The sequence below is a fragment of the Schistocerca nitens genome, chromosome 5, assembly GCF_023898315.1.
Source record: "Schistocerca nitens isolate TAMUIC-IGC-003100 chromosome 5, iqSchNite1.1, whole genome shotgun sequence".
In the NCBI taxonomy this organism is placed as follows: domain Eukaryota; kingdom Metazoa; phylum Arthropoda; class Insecta; order Orthoptera; family Acrididae; genus Schistocerca; species Schistocerca nitens.
In genome coordinates this window covers 638582048-638606910 of record NC_064618.1, presented here as the reverse complement: position 1 = coordinate 638606910, position 24863 = coordinate 638582048, and the positions used below count along the sequence as shown (strand labels likewise).

The following is a 24863-nucleotide window of genomic DNA, read 5'->3' as shown; positions in this document are numbered from 1 at the left end:
CGGCTATCTGATGTGGTGAAGACTGCCAGTCTCGTTAGCGGGATGAAAGCAGAGCTCACCATCTGCAGCATCGTCGACAGGACTGACTGCGGACCTTTGGTACAGAGCCGAGTGGAGGGTCTGAATCAGAGGCTGAGACGGTTCTGCGACCGTGTGGGCTGCAGATTCCTCGACTTGCGCCATAGGGTGGTGGGGTTTCGGGTTCCGCTGGATAGGTCAGGAGTCCACTACACGCAACAAGCGGCTACGCGGGTAGCAGAGGTTGTGTGGCGTGGGATGGGCGGTTTTTTAGGTTAGATGGCCTTGGACAAGTACAGAAAGGGCAACAGCCTCAACGGGTGCGGGGCAAAGTCAGGACATGCGGGGACCAAGCAGCAATCGGTATTGTAATTGTAAACTGTCGAAGCTGCGTTGGTAAACTACCGGAACTTCAAGCGCTGATAGAAAGCACCGAAGCTGAAATCGTTATAGGTACAGAAAGCTGGCTGAAGCCAGAGATAAATTCTGCCGGAATTTTTACAAAGGTACAGACGGTGTTTAGAAAGGATAGATTGCATGCAACCGGTGGTGGAGTGTTCGTCGCTGTTAGTAGTAGTTCATCCTGTAGTGAAGTAGAAGTGGATAGTTCCTGTGAATTATTATGGGTGGAGGTTACACTCAACAACCGAGCTAGGTTAATAATTGGCTCCTTTTACCGACCTCCCGACTCAGCAGCATTAGTGGCAGAACAACTGAGAGAAAATTTGGAATACATTTCACATAAATTTTCTCAGCATGTTATAGTCTTCGGTGGAGATTTCAATTTACCAGATATAGACTGGGACACTCAGATGTTTAGGACGGGTGGTAGGGACAGAGCATCGAGTGACATTATACTGAGTGCACTATCCGAAAATTACCTCGAGCAATTAAACAGAGAACCGACTCGTGGATATAACATCTTGGACCTACTGATAACAAACAGACCCGAACTTTTCGACTCTGTATGTGCAGAACAGGGAATCAGTGATCATAAGGCCGTTGTAGCATCCCTGAATATGGAAGTTAATAGGAATATAAAAAAAGGGAGGAAGGTTTATCTGTTTAGCAAGAGTAATAGAAGGCAGATTTCAGACTACCTAACAGATCAAAACGAAAATTTCTGTTCCGACACTGACAATGTTGAGTGTTTATGGAAAAAGTTCAAGGCAATCGTAAAATGCGTTTTAGACAGGTACGTGCCGAGTAAAACTGTGAGGGACGGGAAAAACCCACCGTGGTACAACAACAAAGTTAGGAAACTACTGCGAAAGCAAAGAGAGCTTCACTCCAAGTTTAAACGCAGCCAAAACCTCTCAGACAAACAGAAGCTAAACGATGTCAATGTTAGCGTAAGGAGGGCTATGCGTGAAGCGTTCAGTGAATTCGAAAGTAAAATTCTATGTACCGACTTGACAGAAAATCCTAGGAAGTTCTGGTCTTACATTAAATCAGTAAGTGGCTCGAAACAGCATATCCAGACACTCCGGGATGATGATGGCATTGAAACAGAGGATGACACGCGTAAAGCTGAAATACTAAACACCTTTTTCCAAAGCTGTTTCACAGAGGAAGACCGCACTGCAGTTCCTTCTCTAAATCCTCGCACAAACGAAAAAATGGCTGACATCGAAATAAGTGTCCAAGGAATAGAAAAGCAACTGGAATCGCTCAACAGAGGAAAGTCCACTGGACCTGACGGGATACCAATTCGATTCTACACGGAGTACGCGAAAGAACTTGCCCCCCTTCTAACAGCCGTGTACCGCAAGTCTCTAGAGGAACGGAAGGTTCCAAATGATTGGAAAAGAGCACAGGTAGTCCCAGTCTTCAAGAAGGGTCGTCGAGCAGATGCGCAAAACTATAGACCTATATCTCTGACGTCGATCTGTTGTAGAATTTTAGAACATGTTTTTTGCTCGAGTATCATGTCGTTTTTGGAAACCCAGAATCTACTATGTAGGAATCAACATGGATTCCGGAAACAGCGATCGTGTGAGACCCAACTCGCTTTATTTGTTCATGAGACCCAGAAAATATTTGATACAGGCTCCCAGGTAGATGCTATTTTTCTTGACTTCCGGAAGGCGTTCGACGCAGTTCCGCACTGTCGCCTGATAAACAAAGTAAGAGCCTACGGAATATCAGACCAGCTGTGAGGCTGGATTGAAGAGTTTTTAGCAAACAGAACACAGCATGTTATTATCAATGGAGAGACGTCTACAGACGTTAAAGTAACCTCTGGCGTGCCACAGGGGAGTGTTATGGGACCATTGCTTTTCACAATATATATAAATGACCTAGTAGATAGTGTCGGAAGTTCCATGTGGCTTTTCGCGGATGATGCTGTAGTATACAGAGAAGTTGCAGCATTAGAACATTGTAGCGAAATGCAGGAAGATCTGCAGCGGATAGGCACTTGGTGCAGGGAGTGGCAACTGACCCTTAACATAGACAAATGTAATGTATTGCGAATACATAGAGAGAAGGATCCTTTATTGTATGATTATATGATAGCGGAACAAACACTGGTAGCAGTTACTTCTGTAAAATATCTGGGAGTATGTGTGTGGAACGATTTGAAGTGGAATGATCATATAAAATTAATTGTTGGTAAGGCGGGTACCAGGTTGAGATTCATTGGGAGAGTCCTTAGAAAATGTAGTCCATCAACAAAGGAGGTGGCTTACAAAACACTCGTTCGACCTATACTTTAGTATTGCTCATCAATGTGGGATCCGTACCAGGGTTGACGGAGGAGACAGAGAAGATCCAAAGAAGAGCGGCACGTTTCGTCGCAGGGTTATGTGGTAACCGTGATAGCGTTACGCAGATGTTTAACAAACGCAAGTGGCAGACTCTGCAAGAGAGGCGCTCCGCATCGCGGTGTAGCTTGCTCGCCAGGTTTCGAGAGGGTGCGTTTCTGGATGAGATACCGAATATATTGCTTCCCCCTACTTATACCTCACGAGGAGATCACGAATGTAAAATTAGAGAGATTAGAGCGCGCACGGAGGCTTTCAGACAGTCGTTCGTCCCGCGAACCATACGCGACTGGAACAGGAAAGGGAGGTAATGACAGTGGCACGTAAAGTGCCCTCCGCCACACACCGTTGGGTGGCTTGCGGAGTATAAATGTAGATGTAGATGTACCCGACACGTACACGGCTGAGCGTGTTCCTCCAGCACGTGTTCCTCAACGGGTTAGTCGCGCTTCCTGTGCACGAGAGGTGATTAATTTCTTTTTGCAGCTGACAGATGCATTGCGCGTTTTTAAATGTTTCATTTTTTCTTTTACTCTTCAATTTCCTTTTTAGTATACGTTATGATACCTTGTAATTATAATTATTTATACGAAAACTGATTTGTGCACCTGATACGTATTCATTTATCTCTCTGATACAACGCGTGTATTTATTTTAGTCTGACTATTCCAAATGTTCTGAGTAAATTTATTTTGTCCAAGGTACTCGTACATGATTTGTTTTTCCTAAGCCCAGTAGTTTTCATTATCAGATTCCAAACTGTAGCAAAAAACCGTGTATTATAATCTCGCTTACCCCACCGACTTTGACAAATTCACCAACCGTATTTGATGGCTTCGACCACAGTGATGACGAAGAAAGTCTACCTTCATTAACTTCAGCTCCCGAAGGAAAACCAAACCTCACTCCACGAGTTCCAGAATGGGAAGTTGACACTGATGCCGAAGAACAGGTTCAAGAACGCGAAGAGAATCTGACACTGAACAAAGTGATTAAGACACATCAACTGATTGTGAAGACGACGAGACTTCTTATGTTTGTCTCAAAAAGTAAGGAAGAAATATATTGGACTCAATTTCATGGAGAAAAACACCTCATCCACGTAAGAGGAGAGGCAAACACAACCTCATAAGACAACTCCCGGGCCCTGTCGGAAAAGCAAGAGAATCACAGATCATTCAGGAAAGTTTTGTCTGTTTATTTGAATGACAGCATGTTCACTAATCAATATATTACAGCATCCAAGATAATTATTCACGTGACAGAGATGCTAAAAACAACGATAAAACCGAGATGAAAGCACATATTGACCTTCTCTATATTGCTATAACTTATAAAGCAGGGCCGGACGCTGTGGCCGAGCGGTTCTCGGCGCTTCAGTCCGGAACTGAGCGACTGCTACGGTCGCAGGTTCGAATCCTGTCTCGGGCATGGATGTGTGTGATGTCCTTAGGTTAGTTAGGTTTAAGTAGTTCTAAGTCTAGGGGACTAATGACCTCAGATGTTAAGTCCTATAGTGCTTAGAGCCATTTGAACCATTTTTATAAAGCAGGAAAACTGAACCTTTCAGATTTATAGGCACTATTGTTTCACATGTGCCACACAACAAAAAGAATGCACTACTGATTTCCAGTATGCATCTGGACGGAGCAGTTGACGAAGCAAGGGGAGAAAAGAAAAACACAAATGATTACGTATTATAATGAATATAAACGTGGTGTGGGCGTAGTTTTCAAAATGTGTCCTGCTTTATACTGTCCACAGAAGCACGAAAATATTTGCCATTCTAAACGTAGCTGGTATCAACAGCCAAGCCATTTGCCTGGGAACGGACAAAATGTGCCACCCCGCCGAGTTTTCCTTCGTGACCTGAGAAAAGAGCTCATAAAGGATCACTGGATTAAGCGATCACAGAGCCCACGCCTGCGACGCACTATGGCCTTACCGTCTTCTCGAACTTCTTCCTCTAGATCAAATACGACAAACTTCAAGCAACTCTGCCATAACTGATACTGAAGCCCGTAAACGAAAGTGTTGCCAACCTTAATGGGACGATGAAAAAAAAAAAAACGACAAGACTCACCAAATATACATGCAAAGGATGCAGCAAATATTTATGCCTACAACACTGCGACTATTTTTGTGTCAGTGGTTGTAAAATCGATCATGACAATGGTTCAAATGGATCTGAGCTCTATGGGACGTAACATCTGAGGTCATCAGTCCCCTATTACTTAGGACTACTTAAACCTAACTAACCTAAGGACATCACACACATCCATACCGAGGCAGGATTCGAACCTGCGACCGTAGCGATCGCGCGGTTCCAGAGTGAAGCGCCTTGAACCGCTCGGCCACACTGGCCGGACCGATCATGACAATGATGAACGTCATTCAGAGTGACTTTTTTAAAAGTAGGGCTTCCTGGGAACATTCTTTTTGTTTCTTTTTTACTAGTGCTATTGGTACTAGTCAGGTTTAACTCTTTGACTGAATTCCTATGTACTAATTTATACAACAAGTTTATGCATAGTTTATTTCATATATAACATTCGTAATTTGTTGTTGTATGTGTACTTTTCCACCTGGGAAATCCGAAACATAGATTTTTTCTTATAATTAAATGTTTCCCTGAGACATTTCAGTCTCTTTATTATCTACGATAATGATCGAAGCAGACGAAATGAATTAAAATTTGTGCTGCTGCTGGGACTCAAACGCGGGTGTTCTTGCTTGGTATCCAGAAATGTTAACCATTACACCACTGCAGTGCGATGGGTAACATTGCTGCACGAACTACCTAAGGTAATTTTAATTCATTTCGCCTGCTTCGATCATTATCATAGATTTTTTCAGTTAACTAAATGCGTTTCTCACAGATATGTGGCGTGCACTGATATCCAACCGGGTGACGCGTGTAAAGAAGCGTTAAACACAAAAACATGGAAAGTAGCATTAAAAAAAGGACATAAAACACATATACGGGATACCACAGAAATATTGCAACAAACATCGAGGGGTTGTAGAGAGTGTCTTCAGGAACAAATGGAGGATTGGAACCCACGTCCAGAAACGTCATCCTACGGCGCTACAGAGCGTGAAGTTACAAGAGCCGTTGCCTGCCACTACGTCACCCCTTAGACAGCAAACGTGACTCTGTACGCTGGTGTACCGGAGGCGGAACGTCTCCCTATGTTGTTTGTTATTCAGTGACCATGTCTGATTGCCACAGTCCCTAATGGGGAAGATGGTGCTAAATGCCGTATAGACATAGATTGTTTCCTATGAATGCAATGCTCTGTTGCCTTGTTGGGTGACGGTTTCGGATACACGTTTCCATCTGCAGTTTCTTTTTCTCTTGTATACTGAAAAAAATTAGAGATTTTAGAGGGTTCCAGGAGAAAAACTGCAGATGGAGATACGCGTCCAAAACCGTCGTCCACCGAGGAAAAAGGGCATCGCATTCATAGGAGACAACCTCTGTCTATACAGCAGTTAGCACCATCTTCCCCATTGGGGATTGTGGCAATCATTCACCATCAATTAATAACAGCCAACATTTCGAGACGTTCCACCTACGGTCCGTCAGTGCACAGAGTCACGTCTGCTGCAAAGTGGTGGTCTAGTGGCAGACGCTAGCGCCTGTAGCTGTGACACTCTTTAGCGTAGTTAGAAGACGTTTCCAGACATGGGTTCTTGTGATGATGACAACAATGAACCTAGGTTTTAAGTGTGTCATCAAATGGTGTTGTGTGAAAATTATGACAAGTATGAATTCCGTGTTAATACAACCAGAAAGAGAATTCATTATAAACACAAAGAAAGATAGACTTCAACATCAACGTGCATCGGAAGAAAACATATAACACTAAATCTGAACCTGATCTGTGGCTAGGATCACTCTGCGCCGTCACACGAGAACTGTGGGGCATTCACCTTCTTTCAACAGTGTGGTGAAGTGTTCATCGACGGACAGCTTTCAGTGCTGAGGGCCATGGATCATTTCGGTGCACCTCCATCTGGTCATGGCTCGCAGTGTGTGTGTGACACATCTGGCAAGTTCAACATCGGCAGTACACAGGAGGTGGATCATTTCCAAGTCTGCTCAAGCATAGTTTCCAGGGGTGTCAGTGATTCTAGGTTTTACATCACTTGGCCAATGCTGAAAAAACTGTTGCTTCAAATTCTCATCATGTGAGCTTCATGGCAACATTTGCATCTGACCAGGAACAAAAGCTCTGCAGTTCCCTCTAAAGGTTAATGTGCTACTGGCAGTCTTTTTCGTTCATACTGTCAACCCTATTGTACTTGATATCACTATCACACCTGTTAACTGCTTCACTGTGCTGAGCTGTAACTGGTTGTGGAACGGTGTTAACAAGTAGGTCCTCGCTATCCAAGGGTTTGAACTGAATAGGTTATGTTGAACAATACCAAGTGTGACAGCAGATAGCATTTATGGTGTTCTCACTAAAAGAACAGAGATGTGGTATGGGACTGTATTGTATTACAGACTGGCTTACTCACAGATCTTCCACGAAGAGGAAAGGTGAGTTTTCGGTGATCATAATGTAGACCCTTTAGGTTATAATTTCACAATTTCCTGTAAGTAAAAATGTCCATTTCTTATGATACAGCACCAACTTGACGAGTAATCAGAGCACTCATAGTGGACTAGGTACCGTAGCAGACATCAACAGCTCTGTCGTCCTGGGTTGTGGTACAACCATGTTGTGATGGGGAACCTACGCCTGTGTTGTCTCTTGCCACTTTTCCACTGGGAGCTTCCAGCCGATTTAGTCGAAGCCCTCCAGTCCTTCATTCGTGCACACATTGAAAGTGAAAGCGCCTAGCCCACTGTCGGTGGACAACCTTTTCTTTTTCAACCATCAGTTGGAGAGGCCGCTCGCTGCCCTGGTCTGCCTCACAGGTGGAGCATAGTGTTGTTGCATTCCTAGTCCTCGTTCGTGATCCTCCACAGTCCATGAAACCAGATTCAGTACAAAAACTTACTCTACTACACTATTAAACACAGCATATAAATATCTCTCAATGATAACAGTATGTAGACAAATTTATGTATAGAGTATTTTAATGAGACAAAAAATAAAATGTTTCCAAGTATGGCAGTGACAACGAATTCCCTTGTCTGATTTCTTATTACAAATATTATCATACATACATGTAATATTTTACTTACAATCTAATTCACTGTCAGTGTCTCTTAAGGCAATGCAATCATTCCTTGCCTTGGCCACGTGAATGTCTATTCTGCACGGTGTCTTAAACCTTTTGTGACAAATTGAAATATGTGATGGTCTGTCCATAATCGATTATACTGAGATTGGAAGCTAATGGTCAGAAATGCATATTTATTATGTTATGGAAATACACAGCCTACACAGCGTAACAACAACATAGCTCCTACTTGTTGTTAAAAGTGACGACCGCCAGTCTCAATGGGTGGATGCCAGAGGTGTATGATGTTCTGCCACAGTATCACAAAGATCGTGGGTGTCTGTTTTACCAGGAGACAGGCAGCTTGGACTCTAGCAAACAGGTCTTCATCTATTTCTACAGAGCTTTCATACACAGTCTTCACATAACTACAGAAGAAAAAGTTTAGAGGCTGATCGCACTGGTCATGGGACAGGACCCACCTTCCAATCCAACTATGAGGGCACCTATTATTCAGGTGCCTATGGACATTAACATCAAGGTGGACTATTGCACCATCATGTTGAGACCGCATCCTTTCACAGACAACAAGAACTATGGCAGCACATCTCGCAGGAATGCCATGTAACATGGACCAGTCAAATGGGGAGGCAGCAAATAAAGTTCCATTAGGTGATCTTGGATAATCCACACCCATACATTGACAGAGAATTTTTGCTGGTGGCTACCGATGTGGGTGGTGTGAGGATTGTCTTCACTCCAGACATAGCGGTTGCAGCTGTGGAAAGCACCATCACAGATGAATGAGGCCTTATCCATGAGCAATACAAACTGTACAGAGTTCAGCGCTACAACTCAGTGGTGGATAATCGACTGACAGAAGTGAATGCAGAGCTCAAACTCCGTTGGTCCCAGTGCTTTTTCACCAGTACTCTCCGAACTCTATTCTTTTAAATGTACGTTTCTCAGACAATCTGACAGGCTCTTACTGCTGGGTTGTCAGCCACACGATCCAATACCATCTCCTCAAAGTCTGGTGCTTGAACGTGTCTTTGGAAGGAACCTTCCCAGCTCTCTATAGCATGAATGACCCTGTCCCTTGTCAGTCGGTATCCATGGAGATAAACTTCTTCCACGTAGGACGATGCCTGTTGGGAAAGTATTCTCTGTATATTCATACTACTTTATGGGCATTACGACCTACTGCGCCATACATTAAATGCATGCCTACCAATTCTTGTGGCGAGTAGTGTTTGATATTTGACTACGAGTCATGCACCGTACACAGTAACACACCTCACCATGGACACATCACAAGATGTCTGAGGCAATGGACAACTGGTACCAGGGTTATTGGTGTGCATGCAGCACAGGTCAGTATACTAGTGTACTGCATGCAGCCTTCACATGACACATGTGATATGAACTAAGTTGTGCACAGCATGTTTGTTTGGTGATCAGAGGTGTACGCTGTTTATCAGTCGCTGCCTGCTCCATTATACAACTGACATGTGGGATTTTTCCGGGAGTGCAGCGGAACTGCATGCACTGTTGCATTCTCTGAGAATGGCGGGCATGTTTTAACAATTACTGTGAGCTACGGTGTGTATGTCCATTACAAATAAATATGCATTTCCGACCATTAGGTCCTTATCTCGATATATTCGGTTGTGGACCCACTATCACCTGCTTGAATATGACTCAAAAGGGTTGAGTCATCCTGTATGCACGTTAAGATTAGTATAAGGTTAGTGAAGTTGTTAGTTTATTATTGTTAATCTACATCTTCTGTTTAAGCCACGCCATAATACCTACCGACCTTAATTAGTTTTAAGCTCACCAAATCCAGTTAGCCACGTATGCCATACATGTAAACCGTAAATGATGCATGCTTAAGAAGGTTAATATCTTCGACTACTGCATGAGCCGAGGTGTGCAGTTATTTGTATCTGGGCGACACCACTATCTATTCCTCTTTACCACTCTGTTCCCTTTTCATAAGTGCTTCCCGTGCCGTGTGCTTGATTTGTGAACGAATATCTCACAGCACATAAAACTTTTGTAGCACACATTAAGCCCATTAAATAAACATCACTCTGAAAATTGCAGGTGAAGTTGAGCAGAGCTGCTCACTGCTTTCTGTATACCATATTGTGTACGTACCTTTGTAAGAGTGTACTCACTTCTTTTACTCATATAATCCTTATTATTTGATAATCTAGCATATTCAATAGTCTATGTCTGTCATCTCTGTTTTATGATTTACTGTCTGTTGTACATCCTCCCTCCACTGAATGCTATTAGAAAACAGAAGACACATGACTTAGCCGTAGTTTACTATCACGTATCTCACAATACCCATGGAGATTGCGCTTTATCCTTTTGTACACTCACAGATTCCTGATTTGAAGCACTTATCGATCAGATAAAAACGTAATTAGTATGTGCACATTAAAGGCAGTTTCATATGTCTATCCTCACACCAGAATGTGTAAGACAAATGTAACACAGCTCTGGGCTCGTTTTGTGAGCAGCCTTTCGCTATATATTCTTCCACTACAATTAAATAGAATAGCCGAAGAACAGGTTCCCATGAAAAAATGAGAATGAAAACGTATACAATAAATCATGGTCATAATTCATGGTCATAATTCACCTACTTACATTCTACGAACCTGGATCTTGCACGATTCGACCAGCCAGCCAAATGGAGACACACAATGACGCTCCTTCGAATTCTGTCAAGCACTGATACTGCTATCTCACACGAATACCTTGCGTCCCCGTGTACTTAGCAGTGATTACGCAACGTCTGACGTTGCTGATGCTCCTTATAGTCTGTCTGTAAATTGAAGAGCGAGCAGCGCTCTTGGTGGGGGAACTGGACTTTCCCGGAAGAACGCTGCCACCGGACTACAGGGGCACCCAAAATCTGTTGTAGCGGTGTAGATCGGCGTGCAGTGATATACGTTGTTTCTGTTCGTGGGATTTTAGTTGCTAGTGTCAGTTAACTTTGTATACTTACTGATATACTTCGATATAATCGTCTAGCATTGTAAGAAAATGTGCAGAATACGAAGAGGAGGTATTTGCGGAGTAACGAGCGTTCGATCGTCTCTAATGTTAGTACAGCGTGTGTTAAAGAGGCGACGCAAAAAGAACTGTTGGCTAATATTACTACTCCCAAACAAACGGTTGCAATTTAGGCAAACGTCAGCCTCTCCCAATAGGACGCATAAAGAAGAAACGCAGAAATAAGCCACATGGTTTACTGGAATTGCCAAGAAGGAAATTAATAATTTTATGAGGAAACCCATCGTTATAGAAAGTTTCAAAATCACGTAAAACCTTTGATGCTGATGGAACAGTAAATCTCTGTCTCGGTCACTATTCACCCGATTCTAAGACATTGCTTAAAATATGTGCACAGTAGCTATTGTAAACACTGCTGAAATTTCCTTCGAAACACATACCCTGATTCTGGACTTCCAAGCAGAAAGCTTGACATACGAGGTGCACTTACATATTAACTTTTATTTTTTAGTAAGAACTTTATTTGTTAGTCTACATCAATGTTATACTCTTCAAAATATTCCCCATTACATACTACACACTTATGCCAGTGCTTTTTCCAATTCCCGAAACACTTTAGGAACTGTTTCTTCGGGATAGTTTATAGGTCTTCTAACTGAACATTTTTAATCTCATCCATACTTGTAAAACTGCTGCCCTTTAAGACGCACTTTGAAATGTTTATACCACTTGAATGCCCTTGGTTTACTCATAACAAGTTCACCAAAAGCAATATTCAATATTTCTAAAAATTTCATACATTTTATTCCATTCTTACAACAAAATTTGATACAGATTCTCTAAGCTATTTTTATACAAAACAAATAATCGTTGATGCTACCAAAACACATGTAATCTTTTGACAACTGACAACAGAGTAAATAGCCAATATGCATAACATTGTACACATACTTTAGAGACATGTTCACGAAGACAGTGACAAAAAAGTAGTGCAAATCGGACTAACACACAAAATTATAATTTTCTGCTTACTTTTTAAACACTCTTCATGTTGCAAGAATTGTTAATTTTCAATACAGTCCTTCAAAGAAAACTTCTACCTTTCAGCAGAAACACAAAGTAAGAACAAGCCTTAAATTCTACAGATTGATTGAATTATGTGCGGTTCGTTTTACGAATAGTAATAGAACATATACCATATTCACATGAACAGGCATTCGGTTTTATGTTTGTAGTAGAATCCTGACTTCCGTTCTTATGTTATTATTTACATCTATTGTTGTATTTGGAAAGAATCTATCGTCTTTTGTATTCCTTACGGTAGTAATGCATTTGTCTAAAAACAAACGCAGCTGAGACGTATCTGTGTACGGCGTCGCCAGATTTAAATCGCGCGCCGCGGCAGGGCCGGTACTACGTTGCGAAACAGCTTGTAGAAGCGCCTTGTGACGTAGCTGGGTTACAGAGTGGGGACTCGCTCGCTCGCTCTTCAGTTTACCGACAGACTATATAAACCCCACCAAGAACGATAACAACACTAAACACGAACACTATTGCATTCTGGTGGCCATTCTACCATGTACAGATAACAGCAAATCCAATCATTTACGTACCTGACAAAGGGTGTGTACGTACACGAATTTGCGTAACATTAGACTACTTTTTGTCAGGCAGAATTGTTAAAAAAGGCAGTAGGGTCACATCTCGAGTACGAATTCAAAACATTTACCTCTGGGCAGAACCATTTAGGGGAACTGTGGTCGGAGTTCAGGAGATAAGTTTAGCAAGTATTGCTTAGATATATAGGTAGTACAACAATATGTAATGGAAGAAACCCTCCACGGTATACAGTCTCTGTAATGAATTTTCTAATGAAGCGTCAACTACTGCACAACAGGTAAAGAGATGCTAAGTGAAACGCATTTGGCTGTCAAAAGGGTAACTGCATTAAGTCTACGACTATTGGAGCTGAATCTTATTGAAAGATTTCTCTCATAATCGTTAGAAATTCTGGTCCCTTGGGAAGACTGCCAGTTGCACCAAACTGATGTCCACACGCTCGCGGATGACACTGGAACTTTAATTGAGGGGACCAAAGAGAAAGCATCAATGCTGAATTCCGCTCTCAAATATCGCTTCACAAAGTTAAACCCAGGAGCACGTCAGTTAAACTCTTGTAGCGCTGTAAAGATAGGTTATATATTACCTTACATATTAGTACCAGTGGCGTTTACAAATTGCTAAAATAACAAAAACCGAACAAAGCCCGATTGCCTGATGGAATCTCAGTCACATTCCATACAGAATTTTCGGCTTATTTAGGCCCTCTTATAAACATAACACTCTATGTATCCCTCGAACGAAAAGTTGTGTTCAGTAGTTGAATGAAAGCACATGCCACCCACGTCTACAAGACTGATCCATAAAACTACCGTCAAATATTTTGAGGTCAAACATACCTCGAACAGGATGATCTGCTTGCCGACCAAAATGGACTCCGACACCATGTCATCCGAAACCCACATGTGTTTTTCCCAGCTAGCCGGTGTGGCCGAGCGGTTCTAGGCGCTTCAGTTTGGAACCGCGCGACCGCTACGGTCGCAGGTTCGAATCCTGCCTCGGACATGGATGTGTGTGATGTCCTTAGGTTAGTTAGGTTTAAGTAGTTCTAAGTTCTAGGGGACTGACGACCTCAGATGTTAAGTCCCATAGTGCTTAGAGCCATTTGAAGCATTTGAAACCACTAGTTGTTGATAAGAATACTAAGAGAGTGCAGAATCTTCAGAGCTGCATGATGATGATGAAAGAAATTTCTAAACGTCTATTTTATGTTTTTTGAGGATATTTTTGTTCTGTCGTTACAACTACAGAAAAATGCGTGTTTTTCTCATCAGTCGTGTTTCGCTTTATTGAAGTAAAGCGTCAGTGGTCTGCAATTGAAGATATTTATAGTTTCATTTGTTTTATGGATCGAAAAACAATTCGTTGATAAATGTTTGGTTTTTACTTTCCATCATTTCTGCTTGGTTTTTCTCTTACATCGGAAATGCCGTCTACTAGCACGTTTTGGGTCCCTTTCTTCGTTAGGCATTGACAACTGTGGTCTAATTGTACCCTGCTTTGCAGAACTATGCATTCTTGACGTTTAACACAACATAATTTCGTACAACACCGTTCAGTGTTTATTTGTATGCTTCTAAGTGTGTACCGTGTTTTGTAGTGTTGCCAATATCGCCACTAGCGTTTCTTTGATCTATATTTTTTTCTCTCTTTGTAGTTCACTACAGGTCTGTTAGTCTATTTAATTACGTTACTGTGTATTTATGTACTGTGTAAGAGAAATGTAGTGATGAAGTATAAAATTTGTGCAGTGAGTAAGCGGTGGGGAGCAGGTGTGAGGAGGGGAGAGGGGGGCGGGGGGAAAGTAAAGATGAAGAGACAGTACGTGCATGGAGCACGAGTTGGAGGAAAAAGGTGAGGGGCAAATTGGAGGTGGGGGTTGAGAGAGAGAGAAGTATGGAAAAGGCCCTTTTTCTTTTTTTAAGTGAATTCTTCAGCTGTTTTATTTATTTGGTCATTGAGCAACTGTTTACTTTGTGTTAATGCTTTTTGTGTATGAAAGCATTTTGGAAAGGGAGCAGGTGTCTGCCCTGCCTGGTCTATGGTATTCCTGTTAAAGATGAGTTGAAATGTTAAATGATTCGTATCTTATTTCCGTTCTCTGATGTATTCTTTATATCTTTATGTCCTGCCAGTCGTGCCAACTGAGCTGATAGGTACCAGATCCACATTAGGGGCTGCTGGCTACGGCTTGCACTGGTGGATCCACGTTATTCTGTTACAGATGGGCGCATTGTCATCTGAACGTTACTTTTGTGTTATTGCAGAGACGAACGTCACGCTGAGCGGAAAGCTGTACATCGTCCCTCGTCGCGACTGGCTGGCTATGCCGCGACTGGACCCTCCCGACTACCTACATCCGCCGGTGCCCTACGTCATCATCAGCCACTCGGCCACAGAGGGCTGCGACACGCAGGCCGCCTGCACGCAGATGGTGCGCTTCATCCAGACCTTCCACATGGAGAGCCGGCACTGGTCCGACGTCGGCTACAACTTTATGGTGGGCGGCGACGGATACGCGTACGAAGGCCGCGGCTGGACTGTAATCGGGGCGCACACCTACGGCTACAACAACCGCAGCATCGGCCTCAACATGATCGGCACCTTCATCAAAGTGCTACCCTCGGAAGCGCAGTTGGTCGCACTGCGCCAGCTCATAGAGCTGGGCGTCCGGGAAGGCTACATCGCCGAGAACTACAAGCTGCTGGCGCACCGGCAGCTGTCCGCCACAGAGAGCCCAGGCACCAGGTTGTATGAGGAGCTGAAGACGTGGCCCCACTGGTCCCAAACCCCGTGAGCCTTGCTTTCACCTTGTGAAACATTCGACTTTTCTGAAGTTGTGCCCCTTATCTTTGAGACCACGAAACAGGTCTGGTGAACGTTGGAAATCTTTGACGTCAGGGCCCAAGTCCTGTGGGGGCGACAAATGAGCTCTGGTGCATATTGGATATGACTGACGCCAGTTTCCTGAAACTTAAGTCCTGATCCCTACTGGTCACCTTTTATGAGGCCACGGGGCAACAACATCTGAACAGGCTAACTCAGAGGTGCAAGAGGCAAATACAATAACATAGTAGAGACTATGCACGTTCTTATGCAGACTTACACAGCCATTCTAACCGAACGTAAAATCTTCTGGGCGATTAGGCGTGGTATTTTCGCCTTGTGCTTCAAGTTTTATCCCTTATTCAGCGAGCTTCTTCACGAGTCTTTTTCTTCCTTCAGGTTGTTGAGAACTGTCGAAAGCCAGTGAGGACAATCTCCCGTGTTCTTTCTGAAGAAATGGCATTAAAAATTCCCACGGCTCCGCCTTACAGACCATGTTAACTGCTCGGTGTTTACCTATTAATAGTGCGCTACCTACAACTCAGATTTTCATGTATAGTCATCGCTATTAATCAAGTGCCCAAAAACCAATTAACGGGGGTAGGACGTCAAACGGGCCGACTTCGAGCAGGAGAGGCACCACACAACATTTTAATTTCTACTGTCTATACTTTTACAAATAAATTCATAAAATTTTGTCAGCATGACCAGGAAGGATTGAGGACACTCACTCATGGCAGTGGAAGTTCAAAAACGCAGTAAAATACCTTTCTTTTACATGTGAAATTTCATCATTTTTTCACTTTCTACTGCCTGCATTTGTTTGTGTAGGTACACTTTTCTTCCTAAGTAAGAGAGATTCTTCGATGAATTTTGCACAGCATACAAGCACTACTTACAGGTGTATGAAACTCTAGAATTTTCCAGATCTATTTAAAACTGTGGTAAAAATGGAGATAATTAACTATAAAATTGGAGTTTTTTCTAAACATGAAGTTTAAAATGTAACAGTTCATTTATTTTTCCATAAATTAAATAAACTCTAGAGTTGCATACACATGTAACTATAGTTTGTATGCTGTGCAAAATTCATCGAAGAATCTCTCTTACTCAGGAAGATTTCATACACATGTAACTATAGTTTGTATGCTGTGCAAAATTCATCGAAGAATCTCTTTTACTCAGGAAGAAAAGTGTACCTATAGCATCAAATGCAGCCAGTAGTAAGTGAAAAAAACGATGAAATTTCACATGTAAAACAATGTATTTTGTTACGTTTTTGAGCTTCCACTGCTATGAGTATGAATCCTGAATCCTTCCTGATCATGCTTTCAAAGTTTTATGAATTTATTTGTAAAAGTATAGACAGTGGAAATTGAAATGTCCTGTGGTGCCTCTTCTGCTACAAGTCGGCCCGTTTGACGTCCTACCCCCCTTAAATTGGCTTACCAGCGGTATCCTGGGTATTTGTACCCAGTAACAACTGGTTCACTCTGCTAAAGAAATCAGAAGACCACTGAAGAAGATCCCAGTAGAGGGGTCGAAACATTGAGTTTGTAGACAAAGTAAAATGGATTAATGATGCAGCCTCATCAGCGACAAGATTTCACTTCCAATGGCTGCTTAGTTATCACAACTATCACGACAACTACGTCCACACTGCGATAGTGTTTTGAGTAACAGTCGATCCTTCAAATTCAGAGAATCGTTAGATCACAGATGCATTGGACACTGTACCAAACGAAAACAATATCTGTTATTCACTGCTGGTGCAGAATCAAAAATCGCAAGAGCCAAAGTTCGGCAACATACTTGGTAAATCGCATAAAGCATGGCTTGGCATGGAATGAGAAGGTAACTTCCGCAACACAACTACGTATTCAACGCTCCACTTCATCAAAATTAGAAAAACTAATTCACAATTAAATCAAATGAAGATACTTTTGTTGAAAATTCGAACTTACAAGGGTAGGGCTATTCGCTTTACCAGCATTATGAGCAATGTACGTTATAACAGATTTGATGTTCACTAAAGGGGCCGAAACAAAACATCATCCGAAGATTTATACGTGATTACTATACCAACCAATTTCGCGGCAGCCGCAGTCTGTCCTGCAGTACATTCTAAATACTGCTGCTAAACTGTAATCCGACAGCAACTAAACGTGAAACACAGAGAAAGGGCCTTGAACGTTTCTAAATGATGTCCCATATGTGATATATAAATATCTCGGTTTGTGTTTGAGGTACAAAAGAATCATCGCACACTTGTTCATTTCCTCAATGGTGGACGAATCGCGATTTTTCAGTGGGCGATTCCGATATAATTGGAGAATGTACACGAATCTCATCCAGAATATGGCGCACATAGTGTGCTTTCATAGCCGAGATCTACAAACTTTCTTTTATAGATTTTTCTCAGAAAAATACTTTATTCACTTATTCGATTTATACGTCCTCCCTAAAAACAGATATGTAAAATAAGAAGGGAAAAGACGAGAGTGTAAGTTTATGTAAACAAATAATGTATGAAAGACGATTAGAAATATAATTTCTGATCATATTTCTAAATGTGTTTGTACATTGCAGTGTTTCACAATAAAACGTGATGCTTTATACAATTATTCTAAGTACAGTTTTGTGTTCAGCTAAATCCATGATGAAGAAAGCCAACGACTGAAGAGGAAAAGTAGTCTTGTAATCAAAATGAACATTTTATGAACTTCGCCGCTCCATCTTCCCCTTGTCATGTTTCTTCCCCAGCATAACTCTACTGCTGTACACAATGTAAATACATAAACTATTGATTTTGGATTTTAACAGCTGCTAACAGCGCAGCCAAAAACGCTGTTAACGTATTCTGAAACGGACAAAAGCGAGTTGTCCTTCCAAAACAGACCAAAATAAACAAATAAATAAAACTTTAATTACAGGAAGATTGCTCAGAAGTCTGTTTTAAGATACCGGTTCAGAAGGTTTTGAGATCAGCAGAAGGAGAAAGTAGAGTCTGTAATTAAAGGTCACTTGCTTATCTCCACTTTCGTAAATAAGTGTTACTGCTGCATAATTTAGCATTTCTTGAGATTCACTTTGACTTAGCGTCTGGTTACATAGGAATTCAAGGGTGGCGCTACCGAGCAAGCACAAGATTTTAGTACTTTGACTGAAATACCGCCGTAGTCAGAAGTGTCTTCTTTTCTGCGATCTAATAAGTTTTGTGATCTCTTTTATAGATGTTTTGGCCTGGCTTACGTCTGTTGGTTTTGTTAACATCGAGTACAGACTTGTCAGGAAGTCTTTGCTAAAAGTATTTGTATGGACTGTAGCCATGTATGGAACTGAAACACGGACGATAAATAGTGTAGACAAGAAGAGAATAGAAGTTTTCGAAATGTGGTGCTACAGAAGAACGCTGAAGATTAGATGTGTAGATCACGTAACTAATGAAGAGGTACTGAATAGAATTGGGGAGAAGAGGTATTTGTTGCACAACTTGACTAGAAAAAGGGATCGGTTGCTAGGACATGTTCTGAGGCATCATGGGATTACCAGTTTAGTATTGGAGAGCCGCGTGAAGGGTAAAAATCGTAGAGGGAGACCAAGAGACGAATACACTAAGCACAGTCAGAAGGAAAAAGGTTGCAGTAGTTACTTGGAGATAAAAAAACTTGCACGGGATAGAATAGCATGGAGAGCTGCATCAAAACAGTCTCTGGACTGAAAACCACAACAACAACGTGTGTTGGTAGAGTGCGAAGTGCATATTTAAATAAAACTGATGGATCTACTTTGAATGATCCCTTTTTATTCTTGTGTTATTCACCTTCTGTTAGGAAGAATTTATCTAATTTAGTGCCCAATGGTTTGAATTTAACATGACCCGTCTCGCTTCTTTTGTCGTAAGGGAGTTGGATATCAGCAACCCAACCCAACCCAACCCAACCCAAACCAACCTAACAAGTGTATTTATTTTGTGTCTAATAATGCTCCCAGTTAACATTGCTTTTCTTTTGGAATTTGGAATTTTTCTGGAGAGGAGACTGGTTATGTCCTTTTCTTGACGCAGTGAAGAATTGTGGAGTATGTAATGGGTCTTTAAGACTCAATTAGAGCTACTCGTCTGTATCTAATAAAGCTCTGTTCCTGGGACAAGATCGTTTGATTATTAGTATTTGCTACTCCTTCTCTAAGCTTCTGGTATTCTTGTACCTGACTCGGTGCGAAGGAAAACGATTCACACCGTGGTAACAATACTTTTAAGAAGGAATTAAATTTTTCGGGTGCTGTGTTTACTTGATGAACCTTTTCCCATTCTTCATCCCATAAATTCTCTCTGAATAGTGCACTTCAATCAGCATTCATAGAAGCCGATTCTGCTTTTCCCATTCTTCATGCCACAAATTATCTCTGAATAGCGTAATTCAGTCTGCATTCATAAATGCCGATTCCACTATTCAGAGAGAATTTATAGGATGAAGAATGGGAAAAACTTTACCAAGAAGACAGAGCAAATGACAAAATTTAATTCTTTCCTCAAAATTATCTTACAAGCCTACTTGTACTTTTCACTTCGTAGTGACCATCATGGTCAGATAAACCACTCACTACATGGTTCTCATCTCTTTCATGAAATGTAATCGGATTTAGAAATGAATTGTTGTTTCGTGTTCCCGTACCGTTGGTTCTGTTACTGTGTCAAACAATGCAAACCCGGCTTCCAGTAACTGTAGGTACCGACCATCAGTACCATCTGAAATGAAATCAGTACTGGAATCGCAACATACAGTCACCAACCAGTTATTTCTACCAAGTCTTTTATTAGTATCTTCTCTAATTTTTAATGACTCTAAAAACATTTGCTATTGGGAGTGCGAACGCTGTCAGAACATGTATGCTGTAGGTTCCAAGTCTATTTCGGAGTATAGCTCTCAAAGAGATATTTCGATGCAGTACTCATTTCGACCTGGGCCTTTGTTCCACATTTTGTTGAAGCTACCAACCCCACACTATCTTCATATTTCGAAAATTTGCTTGATATGGCTCTTCCCACTTCTCTGCACTCTGCAGGGCTTTCCGCCTCTTCATAACTGCTGCAGTCTATTCCCGTTTGAACCTGATTACTATATCAAGCCTCTATAATTTTACACCCACAAATCCCTACATTATCTCATTAACTATTCCTTTATGCCTCACAATGTGTATCGTAAATGTATTTCTTAATATAGTTAAGATAATTCTAATTGGACTCATTTCCTCTTTAACGTACTGCTCGATCTACCAATCAAATCTACTGCGTTCTCCTGTAGCTCACATTTCTTCTTGTCAGTTCTGTGTATTGAAGCAAGCCAAGCGCTGTATCATGTGTGAAATACAGAGGCGAGTGAGTGTACCGGGACTTACTCCAGTTCACTGCTAGTAGCGCCACATCACCTTAACGCATCTGCATGTAGCGCGCAAATATTACACCACAGTTAAGTATGAAATTAAAAAATCAAAATTTATGTTTAAAACTTTGTTAAAATGTAATTTAGTGTTATAATGTTCCAAATACCAAGACTTTATGTTCTAGACTTAACAGTTTACGTAGAAATGTCGTTTTAAGAGAAAAATAAATGGCGCTAAACAATAAAGCTAGAAAGCCAGAATTTGGTCAGAAGGTGTCTTTAGAACTCAAATACGTGGTGCAGGTCTCCTAAACCATGGAACAAAAATTGACACCAGAATCCACCTTTTTTGGAAAAATCAGAGGCGCTAAATATTGGACTTAGAAACATGAAAATTTGTTTTATACTTCTGTTCACCCCAAAAATAATAACTGAGAGACCATGTTAAGCTACCTCTTGTAGTTTTTGAGTAATTAAGTAAAAACCCATTTTGTAACTGAAATGTACGCAATTGTTAGTACCTGTAATTTTAATGATAGAGAATTTTGGTTAATGTGGACGATAAAACATAGTAAGTGATAGTGCTATTCTAAATTTGAGAGCTTTAGTATTAATAAATGCTGACATAGGTTCTAGTAAAGATGTGGTTCAGAGGTAAAAATCTACCGTTAGTTCCACCATAAAAATTTTAGAAGGCAAAGTTTTCATTCTAGCGAGCAGAAACTTTTTCGGTGATTTCAAACAACTTAACTGAATAAAAATTAAGAACTTTCTGAAGTAATTTGTGGCTATGTTATTAAAGTTTATGTGCCCGAGAAAGCGGTCGTTCGGAGGCTGCTGCAGTATGCAGGTAACTGTAGACAACAGATGTTCCCTCGGCCGTCCGCTCCGCCACCTATATAAATACAGCCAGAGAGGCAGTAGAAAGGTGCATTTCGCATCCAGCTACTATAAGATCCACGTAAGTTAAACGTCGGATCGCGTTCTGCCTCGGATGACGTCAGAGTCGAACTGTGTCAAAGCGTGTATTTTGCGGTACAAATAGATAGTGAACTCGTGAGGACTGTACATCGTCCTGCATCGCTTAGAATTCGCCAGAATAACTGATAGTGTGCCGTCCGTGTGAATTACAATTCCGCGTGGCAAGTGGTGACTTTATTTCCACTTTTATGGCGGGCCTTAATTTTGAACATTTATTGCAAAATTTCATAGAGTAATTTTAGTCAGGGCGAAAGACAGTCTGGTAGAAACGTACCGTAGAGGTCGCCTCTGAACTGTTAAATGTGCTGTCAGTATAGAAAGACTTGCTTTCAATTGAAAATGGTGAATTTCCAAGTGTTGTATTTGAGAAACCTTACGCACTACAACTCTGATTGGAACTTTATACTTTTATTTAAAATCATAGTCCTGATCCCGCAAAGAAATAGGAGGATAGAAACTTTTCTTTCATCTACATCTACATTTATACTCCGCAAGCCACCCAACGGTGTGTGGCGGAGGGCACTTTACGTGCCACTGTCATTACCTCCCTTTCCTGTTCCAGTCGCGTATGGTTCGCGGGAAGAACGACTGTCTGAAAGCCTCCGTGCGCGCTCTAATCTCTCTAATTTTACATTCGTGATCTCCTCGGGAGATATAAGTAGTTGGAAGCAATATATTCGATACCTCATCCAGAAACGCACCCTCTCGAAACCTGGCGAGCAAGCTACACCGCGATGCAGAGCGCCTCTCTTGCAGAGTCTACCACTTGAGTTTATTAAACATCTCCGTAATGCTATCACGGTTACCAAATAACCCTGTGACGAAACGCGCCGCTCTTCTTTGGATCTTCTCTACCTCCTCCGTCAACCCGATCTGGTACGGATCCCACACTGATGAGCAATACTCAAGTACAGGTCGAACGAGTGTTTTGTAAGCCACCTCCTTTGTTGATGGACTACATTTTCTAAGCACTCTCCCAATGAATCTCAACCTGGTACCCGCCTTACCAACAATTAATTTTATATGATCATTCCACTTCAAATCGTTCCGCACTCATACTCCCAGATATTTTACAGAAGTAACTGCTACCAGTGTTTGTTCCGCTATCATATAATCATACAATAAAGGATCCTTCTTTCTATGTATTCGCAATACATTACATTTGTCTATGTTAAGGGACAGTTGCCACTCCCTGCACCAAGTGCCTATCCGCTGCAGATCTTCCTGCATTTCGCTACAATTTTCTAATGCTGCAACTTCTCTGTATACTACAGCATCATCCACGAAAAGCCGCATGGAACTTCCGACACTATCTACTAGGTCATTTATATATATTGTGAAAAGCAATGGTCCCATGACACTCCCCTGTGGCACGCCAGAGGTTACTTTAACGTCTGTAGACGTCTCTCCATTGATAACAACATGCTGTGTTCTGTTTGCTAAAAACTCTTCAATCCAGCCACACAGCTGGTCTGATATTCCGTAGGCTCTTACTTTGTTTATCAGGCGACAGTGCGGAACTGTATCGAACGCTGGGCTGGACCAGAATGTGGCCGCCAGTATGTGGCCGTGCAGACTGGAAACTAAGGTCAGTATGTTTCCCTTCGCTTTCTGGCTGACCACGAAATTAGTTGCCAGGCTCATGTGAGAAAAACGGCGAACAAAGAAATGATTAACTTTTACCCGCCGCCCCACATTATCATCCACATTTCAGTTCCTTGCAAACCACCTCCGCGGACTATGCTGAGTGTTTTTGGATAAGACGCAAGTTACAGCGTAATTTGTTTCAAAGTCATATAGTTGTAATGGAGAAGGAGATGGAGAAAGATTTAGTGTTATGCGTAAGTACAGCCTAGATGCTGGGTGTGTTCGATATGATATTGCGGTTATGATGATAGGTTTCCGAGGAGAAATACTGATAATGTCCGTTACCAGAGCTTGCTCTATATGAAGATTCAGTAACATCAGGTCTCTCTTTTCGCCTACTGTCTTCCTTTTATGTCTGACGATTCTGTACTTGCTGCCCCGTTTCTGTAGAAACTGTATGTAACGTTCTAGCTACTTACATTACCTACCTGATAACTTCAGAATTACATATTATAGTCAACATTGTCAAAAGCTGTACCTAAATCTAAAAGTGCTATACAGGTGTGTTTGTATTTCTTGAACCTATGTTTTAAGATCAGTGGTATGGTCAGTAATGCCTCACATGTTCCTACATTACTCTGAAACTCGAATTCGTCTTTCCTCAGTTTGACTTCCACGAGTTGTTCCATTACTCTGTAGATAATTCTTTTAAGCTTTCTGCAACCATGATTTACTCAAATGATAATTTGGCAATACGCATAAGTGACAGCACTTGTCTTCTCTGTTATTCGGATTATTAGATTCTGCTTGCAGTCAGAGAGTATTTCGGCTGTCTCATTTATCTTACGTTACAGATGGACCAGTTTCGTCATGTTTAGTTCTGCCAAAGACCTTAATTGTAACAGAATGTCATCAACTCCAGGCTTCGTTTGCAGATTAAGCCTTTCAGTGCTTTGTTAAAATCCTCTCGCAATATTACATCTCTCATCTCACTTTCATCCACTCCTTATTCTCTTTGCATAATATTGTCTACTAGTTCTTTCTTTTTCATAACTCCGCCCTATGTTCTTTTCACCTCTCAGCCTTCCCTTCTTTGATCAGTATTGGTTTGACATCTGAATTCTTGATGTTCATACAGTTGTTTCTCCTTTCTCTAAGTTTCTTTTAATTCCCTATATGCAGTAACTATGTTTTCTATAACCATGTGTGCTTCTTCGTCTTGCATTTCTCCTCTACCCATTCCTACTTTAACCACTTGGCAACTTGCCAATGTTATTTTTTTGATGTCTGTACCTCCTTTGTCTGCTTCATTTTTTATATTTTCTCCTTTTGTTAGAATATTTTGTCCTTTCCTTAGTTAAATTTAGGCAACGACCTTTGCCACAGTGGAGACACTGGTTCCCGTCAGATCACCAAAGTTAAGCGCCGTTGGGTGTAGCCGGCACTTGGATGGATGACTGCCTGGGCGGCC

The 24863-nt window shown here is 41.6% G+C and overlaps 1 protein-coding gene across 1 annotated transcript in view; it reads left to right on the top strand.

Moving 5' to 3' along the window:
- Positions 1-18064, top strand: part of LOC126260925 (uncharacterized) — a 562950-nt gene extending 544886 nt beyond the window's left edge. The window contains exon 5 of the mRNA XM_049958417.1: positions 14882-18064. Coding sequence (XP_049814374.1) covers positions 14882-15411 — 530 coding nt within the window. The 3' untranslated portion in view covers positions 15412-18064. The remainder of the gene's footprint in view (positions 1-14881) is intronic.
- Positions 18065-24863: the final 6799 nt, after the last annotated feature.